The sequence below is a fragment of the Sphaeramia orbicularis genome, chromosome 3, assembly GCF_902148855.1.
Source record: "Sphaeramia orbicularis chromosome 3, fSphaOr1.1, whole genome shotgun sequence".
In the NCBI taxonomy this organism is placed as follows: domain Eukaryota; kingdom Metazoa; phylum Chordata; class Actinopteri; order Kurtiformes; family Apogonidae; genus Sphaeramia; species Sphaeramia orbicularis.
The window spans coordinates 3353729-3366682 of record NC_043959.1 but is presented as its reverse complement, the minus strand read 5'-3'; the positions used below and the strand labels follow the sequence as shown (position 1 = coordinate 3366682).

The following is a 12954-nucleotide window of genomic DNA, read 5'->3' as shown; positions in this document are numbered from 1 at the left end:
GTGTCTTCTTTTAAATGCATGGTGCATCCTGAACTGTTGAGATTACAGCCATGAATCACACAGAAGAAATGAAGTTGTGAGGGAGTTGGGACAGCGAGAGATTGCCAAAGATGGAGAATATAATGGAGTTTGTGTTTGTGTGGTGGTGTGTGTGTGTGTGTGTGTGTGTGTATTTGGAGTCATTCTGCTCTGATATTGCACATCAGATGAAGCAAAGTCATGAATTGATATGTCAACACTACATCTGGGATGCATTAGCATTTTTAACTTATTAAAACATCTACATCAACTAAAACCATATTTATGAATTGACAAATCTAATGTAATTGTGAATCTACGAAGCCTCTCTCTGTTTATTATATAATCACTCTGGTTTTGTTCTGCTGCGTCATCTAGATATGTTGGTGACATGCCATGTTTCCTGCTCCTTTTAATGCATTTCCACATTTGTGTCACCTAAAGTAAGATTCCAAGGCTCATTTAGATTTCATGTCTATGTAATTTTATTCTCATTTAGTTGGAAATTTGGAGATCAGGTGTAAAGGAATGACATGGTGGTCACATGGTCAAACCACCGCCTGTGTGGTGGTATGAGGTCCACAGTAACTATAAGGCCGTTGGCTCAGTTCAGGATGTCCCACTGTGGGTGGAAAATAGGCTTGTTCAAGGTGAAAACAGTAGAAGCAAATGGCTGATTGAGTCTCAGTGGTAAGATGATGATAGTGTGATATAAGTGTGCATAAGTTAAAGATCTTTATACTTTGCCAGAATTCACCACGTAGCCAAGGGATGGTAGTCTGAATCTTTAAAAACATATATCTGCTTTGATGTCACGTAGAATTCCTCACACTTAAGAAAGACAACAGTACACCTCAGCTGAAGTCTGAAGTAGAATGTGAAATACATATAAATGTCTATCAGAAGAGAGAGTGTCATTAAAATGGTTTTTGGCCAAAATGTATTTATTTTCTCTTTGCTCCAGTTATCTTTAACCATTAAAGAGCCATAAATAGCAGTTCAAGCTGTTCACGCTTAACCCATAAGGACCCACAGCCGCCCACAACCAAAACCATCTACTGATCTAAAATGTTTAATACTTGTTGATCCATTAATTCTATCAGTACATGTAAATAATTGATGTAAAATACAGTTTGTCATCTTTTCATGGTCATCAGATATGACCCATTTGGATGGTCAGAGACTCTGCAGTGAACATGGAAACAGCATCATCTTCTACAACATTGATTCACCAGTAAAACCCATGGAGTTTCACATATGACTTTTGATATAGCTGCTTGTTTTATGTTTAGTTAATGATATATTTTGCTAAAAAAAGCCACTTTTTATTCAGTTTTCTGTGTTTTTGATAGGATAACCTTCAACTTCAATTTGAACTTTTTATGATCATCTACATGATCAGTAAATTAAATATAGTAAAATACCTGATTTTCACTGAAAAAAAGCAAAGTACAGAGAATAATATTAGAATAAATGGTGATAAATCACTTGGAAAGACAAAAAACTCATTTGGAAGTTGTGACAAAAATAGTTGTGTATTAGACTAGGTAATATTAGATAAATTGCTTTAAAAAGGCTTAAATAGAGGGAAAAATACATTTGGAAACTGCCACAAAAATAGCACTGGGTCTTTATGGGTTAAACATTGGCTTATTTTCTATTTTTTTTTAATGCATGAACTGTCTGCCTGCTTTTTCATCTTTACCAGTTAATTTTAGTAAGGTAGAAACAAAACTGAGGAAACCGTAATATGCAAAAAAAAAAAAAAAGATTCCCCTTTCAAAGTTCACAAAGTGTGTGAATTGATGTTGTCACTCATTCCACCTTTTAAGGTGGAATGAGAATGTCAGTGTGACAACTCTGAATTAAGATCAGTTTTATTTTGTTTTATTTTGCGCCAAATCACAAAACAAGATCGTCTCACTCAACATTTTTAGGTCAGTACAGAGAAAAACCTAGAAAATCCCTCGAGAGCGAGCACTTGGTGGCAGCAGGAAGGAAAAACTCCCTTTAATGGAAGAAACCTCCAACAGAGCCGGTCTGAGGCTAAAAGACCATCTGCCTCGACCGGATGGGGAGAGTAGAAACTGGAGAGGGAAAAGAAAGCACACACACAACTTTGATCTGTCCATTCGTTTCTGTTTGCTCTCTTGCATCTCACACACCCTTCAGTGATGACTGACTCCAAGTGCTTGCAAAAATGTTTATGAATTTAAAGCGGATTACACAGTCTCCAAATATCCTATTTCCTCACCTGGAGGAAAAAAAAAAAGGCAGCGTGTCATTCTGGTGAAATTGAGCATTTCACTTTTGCTTTGTGAAAGTGTGTACTGAAATTACAGGAGGTCAAGAGATGAACAAGCTGCTGCCAATAGAGAAGTATGAGAGGCAGAAGAACTAAACTGACTAAATATTTTCTTACAACTAAGAAGATGAGTTGGAGGTGAACATGTGCAAACATTTGTGATCTCAGGAAGCTTCTCTGCATCATCCCAGTGAATCTGGAGCTGGTGCAGGGCTTTAAAAAAAAAAGGGGGATCCGTTGATACAAACCTGCTGAGAGTCATTTTGGCAGTAATTACTCTGTGCCCTTAAGTCGCCCGGGACAAGAATGCCAGGTCAGACGTAAAATGAGTGTGAATGTGCGAGAGTGTGTGCCTGAAATCATGAGCAGTCCTCTGGAGTCACTGCAGTCAGTAATTCAGCCGCTCACACTCTCAGCAGCCGACAACAGGTTGTGTGTCACAGCCTGTACACATCACTGTCTGTACGGGATCAGTCTGCAAATGACTGTGTGTGTGTGTGTGTGTGTGTGTGTGTGTATAAGGGAATGAAGGCCACGTACTTGTATGGTCGCTTCTAGTTGCTATTAAAAGTTAGGCAGTCAATTCATTCATCTTATTTTCTTTGACAACTTTTGAGTGCTTTTAAAATCAATGGAGAAGTGCATGAATACGAATAGAGCTACAGGCCTTCTGCTTGGATGTGTATCCTTTTTATTTTCTATCAAATGAAAGCATCACTTTCTTATTTATATCTTTTATCTGGATATGTTCTCTTATTAATGACATCTGAAACATGGGTGTTTGCATTTACATCTCAAGTCACACCTTGCTTTTATAACACAGCAGGAAAACGCAGACTAAAATGGTGTTTCGATACTTCTTAAAGCCAATTTATGCTTTTTTTATGTACGTAAACAGGTACACTACCGGTCAAAAGTTTTAGAACACTCCAATTTTTCCAGTTTTGTACTGAAATTCAAGCAGTTCAAGTCCAATGAACCACTTGAAATGTGAAGAGAAGACTTCCAGTTGCAGGTTTGATCAGTCCATAAGCCCTTCTTCCAGTCTTCAGTAGTCCACTGGTGCTGTTTCATGGCCCAGCCAAGCCTCTTTTTCTTATTCTGAAGTCTCAGCAGTGGCTTTCTTGCTGCAACTCGACCCATCAAACCTGCAACTGGAAGTCTTCTCTTCACAGTTAAAACTGAGACTCTCCTACTCCGACCACTGTTGAGCTGTGCTTTCAGCTGTTGTCCTGTCAGTCTCCTCTCACTCCAGCTGTTGACTGTCATAAACTTGTCTTCTGATTCTGTTGTGTCTTTGGTTCTTCCAGACCTCTTCCTGTCAGCATTTCCCAGTCCAGTTTCTGAGTGCCTTTGGATGTTGAAGGAAACTGGACTTCCTGACACCTGGACTTTCTGGGACATTTCTCTGTAGGACAGAGCTACATTTTTCAGTCTTCTGATGGTCTGTCTCTCTTCTGTGGTTAATTGCCTTTTCCTCTTTTCCATTTTTATAGTAACACACTACTTTCTGCAGTCCAATACTGTTCAAATAATGCTCCATCGATATGGTACTACAGTGTGTTGAACACTACTTTTCTGCAGACACAGGGGGTTGGAAAGAATTCAGAAACGTTGGGACACCTGGAGGAATTGGTAGCACCAACTTTCCAGGCTTGATCAACCTCCATTGCTGCAGAACTGCTTTAAGTTGTTAACCCATTTCTTGTTCGCCTTTTTGTATAATTCTGAAATGTACATTATTTTTCAGTTTTGTTTAACCTTTTTTTTTTTTTTTTTACCTCTGGCAGTTCACCACTTACCTTTCTACCATTTCAAGCGGTTCATTGGACTGGAACTGCTTGAATTTCAATACAAAACTGAAAAAATTGGGGTGTTTTAAAACTTTTGGCCAGTAGTGTATGTCCATTTCAAATGTCGAACATCACAAAAAAAATAACAGCATTTATTTGAGAGAAGAAGAAAGTTAATAATAACAAATGTGGCGATGTGATTGCCAGTACTGTGAATACTGAGAATGTTAGTTGTAAATATGTCGGTATTTTCTCACCAACTCACACAGTCACTTTTTAAAAAGTTCTGCCTTTTCTGGAAATTATTCTCTACAAATCTCAACACTGCTGCTGTTCACACCCACAAGCCCTCAGAGGACGGACAGACATACAGATGTAATGAATGCAGAGGACGGACAGAAATGCAGATGTCTGTATTTCTATACGTCTATACGTCCATATTGTACGAATATTTAAAGCAGCATATCATGTGCATCACTAATTTTTCTTCAAATTTGTAAAATCAGAGTGATAACCTCCTTATCACTAATCCATAGTGATAAGTCTTTCTGTGCCAATGCACCTGAATCACTTCCCTCACTATGAACGAGTTCAAAGTGTAATCCATCACAAGCCGTCTGTTTGTTTACATACCAAACCGATATGTCATGCGGGCCTTTTCAGAAATTTTGTTGCAAAGTGCATTGTGGGAATGGGAATTCCATGCAGCCACAGTATGGCTGCTGCATGGAATTCCGAAAAGGCTCGTGTGACGGTTTGGTTTCAGTTTGGTATGTAAACAAACAGACTTGTGATGGAGTACACTTCAAAGATGTTCACTGTGAGGGAAGTGATTTAGAGGCGTTAGCATGGAAAGACTAATGGAAAGACTATATAAGGAGGCTGTCCCTGAGGTTTTACAAATTTTAGGAAAAATTAGTGATGAAAATCATGCACAGCTTTAAGTTGAGCATCAATGGGCCTTTACACTAATGCTAGCTTTGTAATATTTCACCCCCATTTAAAACAATCTTTCCACATCACCTTTGTTTTACATACAGTAAATCTCCATAAAATGACTACTCAATGATGCTCAAACAAACTTTTGTTTCTGGTCAGTTGTAAACAGCAGAAACTGGATCCAGAAATCTTGGCCACAGCAGATGCAGAGATTTCAGATTTACAGTGAGATGCAGCAGTTGACTGACTAACAACAGGAAGTTCAATATCTTATGAAAGAACATGAATATTACAGTCATTGGACCAAGTGTACAAATATTATGACATTGATGAGGTTCATCATTGGCTTAGGTATTCAAAACACAGTGATGCATGGGTTCAGTGACCGCGTTTGTACTCTTCCCTCACCCTGCGCCATGGCCCGATCTCCTCAAGGGCAGCAGCCCGCTCTGGTCCCAAACTGGATGGACAACAAGTACGCTTTGGTCCCAAACTGGAACAAAACAAACAGATAGCAAAGAACTGGTAGACGTATCCTGAGTGGATATGTCCGGGCATTCTTGCAAAATGTCATCATAACCCATCCATGACTCATGCTCTGGACACCTGGTATTTACAGGATATAGTCTAATAGCCTAATTTTTCTAACAGTAATAAGTTATGATTCATAAATCAAGAAAAAAACAAAGTTTGTCCCCCGCTAATGCTAGCGCACATCTTCTGGGTTCCTCTAATATAGAACAGTTTTTACCTCCACCAGGAGGTATTGTGATCACTTTGCTTTGTGTGTTTGTTTGTTTGCGTGTTTGTTTGTTTGCTTGTTTGTTTGTCAGCAACTTTACAGGAAGACTATTCCAACCATCTTTACCAAGTTGTACCCACAGATAGGCCTAGGCCCTGGGACCAACCCATTACATTTTGGGCCAAGTAGGCCAAAGTTCAAGGTCACAGCAAAGTCACAAATCTACAATTTTCCTATCTCTCATCATTGAGCAATTTTCCAAAATTCATAAAAAAATTCAAAACGACTCCGATTAGCCTCCAATTTGATCCACCCGTAGCTTAGAACAATATCTTGTATCTGGCACAAAATTGTCCACATCTCCTGTGGAATGTGGACTCTGTGGACATTTACATTTAACATTGAAAATCCCATTTACCACACATTTAAAATTAGAACTCAACAAATATTGATTGGAATTTAATATAATTTGACAGACACATGACTGGTACCAAGCTTCAACTTTTTCTGCTGTATGGAACAACCTGGAAACTGTTGAATTTAAAAAGATATAGTCAGTCCACTCATGTACACCGTTTGGGGTGCTTGGCGGAGGTTTGCGTTCTCTGAACACTTGTTTTATGATGTGTTACTCATCTTCACACTTCATGAGTTGTCATCTGTTCTATCCAGGACAGAAGACAGTAAACTCAACACAGACGGTGCTAAATCTGACTCCAGTGCAGTCTGTAAGTGTGTCTATTATTTAGAAAACACACAAAATCACAGGTATCCTTTTAATGACAAGTGGAAATGGTATAAACCTCATCTGAACAATCACACTTTTATGGTAAGAGAACAAAATTCTGTAACTGACCAAAAGTCCAGTTGCAGGTCTAAGATATTAAGTTGTGGCTAAAGGAGAATCAACATTGTTCTCACAGCTTATACATCCTTATAGACAGACACATCCATGTTTCTATTTTATAGTGGTATAATAGTTTATGGTAGTTTTTATTGTTTGTATAGTATGTGCATTAGGTCTTTCTTCTCTAACTTTCTTTCTAAAAGAGAACTTCTTGTGGATATATGTAAATAAGTGTCAAACACTTGGATTGAATTTGCATGTGTACCTATAACTATATGTTGCATAAAATAAAATGATAATAAAACCTAGTCAAATCTAAAACACTAGAAGCAGGTTGTTCCTAGTGACCCCATGCCCACCACCACTTCTAAAGCATTATTGCCACAGAAAATGATATTTGAATAATTACTACAAAAATGCAAATGTAAGACAGAAAAGTTGTAATTTTTAGTTTAGTTATATTCAGTGCTTTTTCTTGGCCGGAAACAGTCACTTGGAGTCCACACTGGTTTTTTGGCAAACTCATACTCACGACAAAACTCATAAATGTTTAAGCGTTCCCATTTAAAGAAGCTAAACGGTCAGTGTATGAAAAATGAAGTCGAGTGCAACACAGAGTATTACAGAACAGACAGCACATCTACATTTATCATTGCACATTTTCTAACATGTTTGCTGATGCAGATAAAATCACGGGTGGTGGAAACTTTCAGAATATCAGCTGAAATGATCTGTTGAGGTACAACTTGAATCAGTGCATAATACATATTAGGCTTGGTAACATTTAAGAGATACTGAAATGATGGGCGAGCTGTGTGGGTTTGTCATACATTGATTTTTGTCTTGGGGTTCCATTTGTGTAGCCCTGCTATCGCAGCTGTCTGTAAATGGTTTAATCTTACTTTATTATAGGTGTTTATCAGTCCAGAGCCACGCTTCTGTCCAAACTCTTCTGCACAGACAGCATCAAAAAAACATTCAGGAGTCTGCTTAGCATTCAGCCTCTCAGATCTAATCAGCCCGAGCTATCAAATCAAAGACCAAGTCCACTTTGGCGGCTTTTCTTTCTCTGATAGAGGCAGGCCGGAGGAATTTAGGTCAAGGTTTTGGGGCCGATGATATCGCCTCTTGTCTTTAATTCTGAGGAAACTTGGCATGAAAAGCAGACCTTCCCTCTAACTCCCAGGGGCCGGTCACCAATCAGATAGAACAATAAACTCTGTAAATCTCTTAAAGGCGCAGAGTGTCAGATGGACCATGGGAAGTGATGGAATGTTTTGAGGAACGGTTGGAGTAAACAGCAGATAACTGAAGAGTTTCACCTGAATAAAGCTGAGTCATTACTGCATGAGGCCACACTTGTGTGCTTGTAAATTACTCGGCTGTAAGTTACACCTGCTCGACGGGCAGTAGAAGACCCCCACTGTAGATCTTCTCTTTGAGGTTTTTCTGGCTGTACGTGGTGGCGCAGTTGTATTTGTTTTTCTGTTCAATGACTGATAATTTAAGATCTCTTGATCATTTACACCAGTGGTTCCCAACCTTTTTTGGCTCTTAACCCCATTTCAACATCACAAATTTCTAGCGACTCCAGACATTCAAAATAGGGCCTTTTTTTTTGTTGGGCTAAAATTATTTATTTTTTTTAAAATCATATAATAGTTTGCTATTCTATGTTGCAAAAAACATTAATTTTAGACATTTAGATAGAGGGAGAAAAGCCAGGTGTAGATTACTGCACAAACTGAACATTTTATTTTCCTTGGTCAGGATATGTACAGTCAGTCCAGCTGTGATTTACAAGGCTGACAATTAATACTGAACAAACAATAACTCAAAATATGAATTATGAAAGAGCTGCAGCATCTGAAACTGACCACAATGAACATTTGACAGATAAACAGAACCACAGTGCTTCAGTTTCAGCTTCACAGTTTGTCATGTCTATTATGGATTGGGATTGTCTCTGTCAACTCACCATATATGTATATATATATATATATTTACACACACACACAGGGTGGGGAAGCAAAATTTACAATGAACATTTAGTTGTTTTTTCTCAGCAGGCACTACGTCAATTGTTTTGAAACCAAACATATATTGATGTCATAATCATACCTAACACTATTATCCATACCTTTTCACAAACTTTTGCCCATATGAGTAATCAGGAAAGCAAACGTCAAAGAGTGTGTGATTTGCTGAATGCACTCGTCACACCAAAGGAGATTTCAAAAATAGTTGGAGTGTCCATAAAGACTGTTTATAATGGAAAGAAGAGAATGACTATGAGCAAAACTGTTACCAGAAAGTCTGGAAGATACTATTAAAGAAGAATGGGAGAAGTTGTCGCCCGAATATTTGAGGAACACTTGTACAAGTTTCAGGAAGTGTGTGAAGGCAGTTATTGAGAAAGAAGGAGGACACATAGAATAAAAACATTTTCTATTATGGACATTTTCTTGTGGCAAATAAATTCTCATGACTTTCAATAAACTAATTGGTCATACACTGTCTTTCAATCCCTGCCTCAAAATATTGTAAATTTTGCTTCCCCACCCTGTGTGTGTGTGTGTGTGTGTGTGTGTGTGTATATATATATATATATATATATATATATATATATATATATATATATATATATATATATATATATATATATATATATATATATATATATATATGTATGTGTGTATATATATGTATACATATATATATATGTATATATATGTATATGTATGTATGTATGTATGTAAAACACTCAGAGGTAGGTCTGTACTTTTAGAGAAAGGTGTCCTAAAACTTCTGACCACTACTGCAGAGCTGAAACAAATATGTCATTCTTATGATGGACAGTCTCTGAACCTTGGTCATTCTGTTTTGATGTGTTCAAATAATGGTCAGCGCTGCTTGTGTGATTGAACCAAACAGATCGGATTCTGAATCCGCCTTAGTCTTCATCACATTCTAATCCACTCTAACTGTATTTTCTCTCTCTCTGTGTCTGCAGTACTTTGTCCTGCTGCTCTGCATCTTCCTGTTGGAGATCCTGGCCGGTGTCTTGGCTTATATCTACTACCAGCAGGTAATACATCTTAAGAAAAAATGTGATTTTTCAGGTATGTTTTTCAGTTCTAACCCTTGATGTATGAGGTAGGTTACATAGGTTTTGAATTGCTGCCTACAGAATAAAATTTTATAAATCCAAATAAAATATCATCTTAAAGGAGTTATGTTATCAAAAATTTCATGTGTCCTGAATTTGTCTTCTGACATACACGTTTTAAGACATTTTTCCAGTTAGTTTTCTCAATTTAAGAAATACACTATTTACCCGTAAAGTCCCAAGCATCCACCGCTGACCAAAAGCATCTGCTGATCTAAAATGTTTGGTACTTGTTAAACCACTAATCCTGTCAATACATTGATGTAAAATGCAGTTTGTCATCTTTTCATGGTCATCAGATATGACCCATTTGGACGTTCAGAGGCTCTGACGTGAACGTGAAAACACATTCATATTCAGTTGATTGAATATTTAGTGGAAAAAGTCACTTTTTTCTTTTAAATTTAATATAATAATCTTTGAATTTACTCTGAGCTTTTATGAACATCTACATGATCAGTCAATTAAATCCTGTCCTCCAGGAATTTTTAAAACATGTCACTTTGACAGAGTGGTGTCCACCTGGCCACCATGTTTTCCTGCCAGTAAAAATACTATGGAATTATCACTGCTAAGTAGCTGATGATTATTTAAATATTATAGGGGTCATTACCATCTGCTGTTGTCTCAGATAATTCTTGGTAATATTAAGGTTTTTATCATGGCTTAAAAGTGGCTGCTGGATAACATTCATTCATTGTATGCCACAATTAAGTGACTTGTTCAGACTCGTTCACCTGTCTGACAACAGACACACCAACAGTGTTTGTAAACTTAGCTGGATTCGAACAGTAGATGTGGGAACACAGAGCTGGAGAATAAAACAGATGTAACAGCTGACATTGAACAGTGACTGACTGAAGTCTACGTGACAGTAATGGAGAAAACAAGATGAAACTTTGTTACCTGTGACAGTCGCAGGTTTATCTTCTGCTTTACATTATCCCTGCAGTCCTGAATACGTATGTGTCTTGCTTAAAACAACTTTGAAACCTGGTGAAAATGACTCCACGCTACTTCAGGAATATAAACAAGCATCAGCTAAAACGCTTATGATCGAGCTCGTTCCTTTATCACCAATACAACATGTTCTCATATCTCATGTGTTTGATGGTCTCTGCTTCCAGGCACCACTAAAACAGGACAAACTAGACTATTCAAGACAAGAGGGAGAGTCACATGAACTAAAATCATGACCCATCGCTAGTTTCTTGTGAGACACACTTAGGTCACCTGACTTTAGCCACACCTGCACCTGTGCAAACACTTTACAAACCCAATAATGACCAGTCTAAAGACAGCCATTTACTTCCACCTTTGTAGAAAAGATGTAGCATGTTAAACTGTTATTTTCTTTTTTTTAATTTCATCTAATGTGGGGAGTGTGTACAACAGTCAGTATGTCTGTCATCATTTTTTTTCAGGAGCATAACTGTAAAACCATGTCATATTTTTCTGCTGATCAGTTTTGTGTTGAAATGGTGCCTTTTGGTGTTCTGTTTTATTGTCTCTGTCTTGTACTTAGACCATCTTTTGGGTTCAGTGATCAGTGGTTTTTTTGCAAACAGTGTCTGTATAAAGTAGTGTAGTGCAGTATAGAACAGTTTTACACCCTCTGAAGTATTTTGACAACCTTTCACTGCAGGAAGTAGTATGGAAGGTGAGAAAAAAGGCAATTAACACAGGGAGACAGACTATTATGGCCTGTAAAAGTGTGGGTCTTTCTTTTAGAGCAGGGGTGTCAAACTCATTTTAAGTCAAGGGCCACATCCTCCCAAAATGATCTGAAGTGGGCTGGACCAGTAAAATAATAAGATAATGATAACTCCAAACTTTTCTATATGTTTTAGAGTGAAAAAAGTAAAATTACATTATGAAAACATTTAGGCCCACATCTACAAACGATCAATTAAAATAATTGGAGAAACATGAACAACCATAAAAAATTGGAATTTATTAAGAAAAATACATGCAATTTTAACAACATTCTGCCACAGTTTATTATTTACTTAAATGCATTACAATTTACAGATTATGGTGGATCTACAAATACACAAAACAATTAGTAACAGGCGGAATATTGGTAAAATTACACTGAATTATCTTAAGACATTTCAGGTTCATATTTTTTCAGGTTATTCAAATTTTTTTAAAGGATAATTAGAAATGTAAACATTTTCATGTAATTTTACACTAAAACACTAAAAGAAGAATTTGGAATCATCATTATTTATAGATTATTATGACAGTATTTTCCTGGTCTGCTCCACTTGACATCAAATTGGGCTGAATGTGGAACCTGAACAGAAATGATTGTTAATATCTTCGGCGTAATTTTTGCTTTCCACAAAGTCATCCCATGGAATGGATCGGACCCCTAGGTGGGCCGGTTTTGGCCCTAGGGCCATATGTTTGACGCCTATGTTTTAGAGAAAACATAACTGTTGTAAAACTTTGAGAGTATACAGCTGCCTTAGGGTGGAGGCAGAAAATCTGAATATTACATGAAAGGAAAACCTCATGTCAGTGCCTGTTAAACTAATGTGCTGTTTTGTTTCCTCACACATAGTGGGAATCACTGTGATAAAACACAGACAAGTGCATCAGTTCCCACGTGGCACATTCAGCTCAGTGACTTTAAACACAACAAAACCAGCATGACAAATGAGGAGGCAGGGAGGAAATGTAAGATGGACCATTAAAAATATAAATATCAGACTGACCCTATTACTCGTGGTACATTTAGTCCAAATGGAATGAAAAATGTCTGCAGTGTCGCACATAACAAGGCTGGATGCACTGTCTGTCACTTAAAAGCATTTTATTTATTTTTTTCAGTACAATTTCCTAAGTGAGGAGATTCCTGCCTTATTTTATTTTAAATAAAGACTCCAACTGACACGAGTTAAGGACTAAATATGATGGTGCGTATCTTCCATGATGCTCCACTTCATGCACACAGTTCTGCTTTAAACTAAATATCTGACAGCCTTACTTCACTGCACATCTGAGCACGGCAGAGCCTGCAGTCGCAAATGAGAGTTTTTTTCTTTGTGTAATATTAATTTGACAGTCCCATCCTGACTTCCTGTGTTAGGCCTTTTCTCAGCATCGAGGTGCACTGCTATCATTATAACTGCC

General features: G+C 37.5%; 1 protein-coding gene across 1 annotated transcript in view; it reads left to right on the top strand.

The window, feature by feature from the left end:
- The window catches only part of LOC115415157 (CD151 antigen-like), a 48290-nt gene that overhangs the window by 25064 nt on the left and 10272 nt on the right, over nt 1–12954 (top strand). Inside the window, exon 4 of the mRNA XM_030128635.1 lies at nt 9658–9732. Within this exon, the coding sequence (XP_029984495.1) occupies nt 9658–9732 (75 nt within the window). The remainder of the gene's footprint in view (nt 1–9657; nt 9733–12954) is intronic.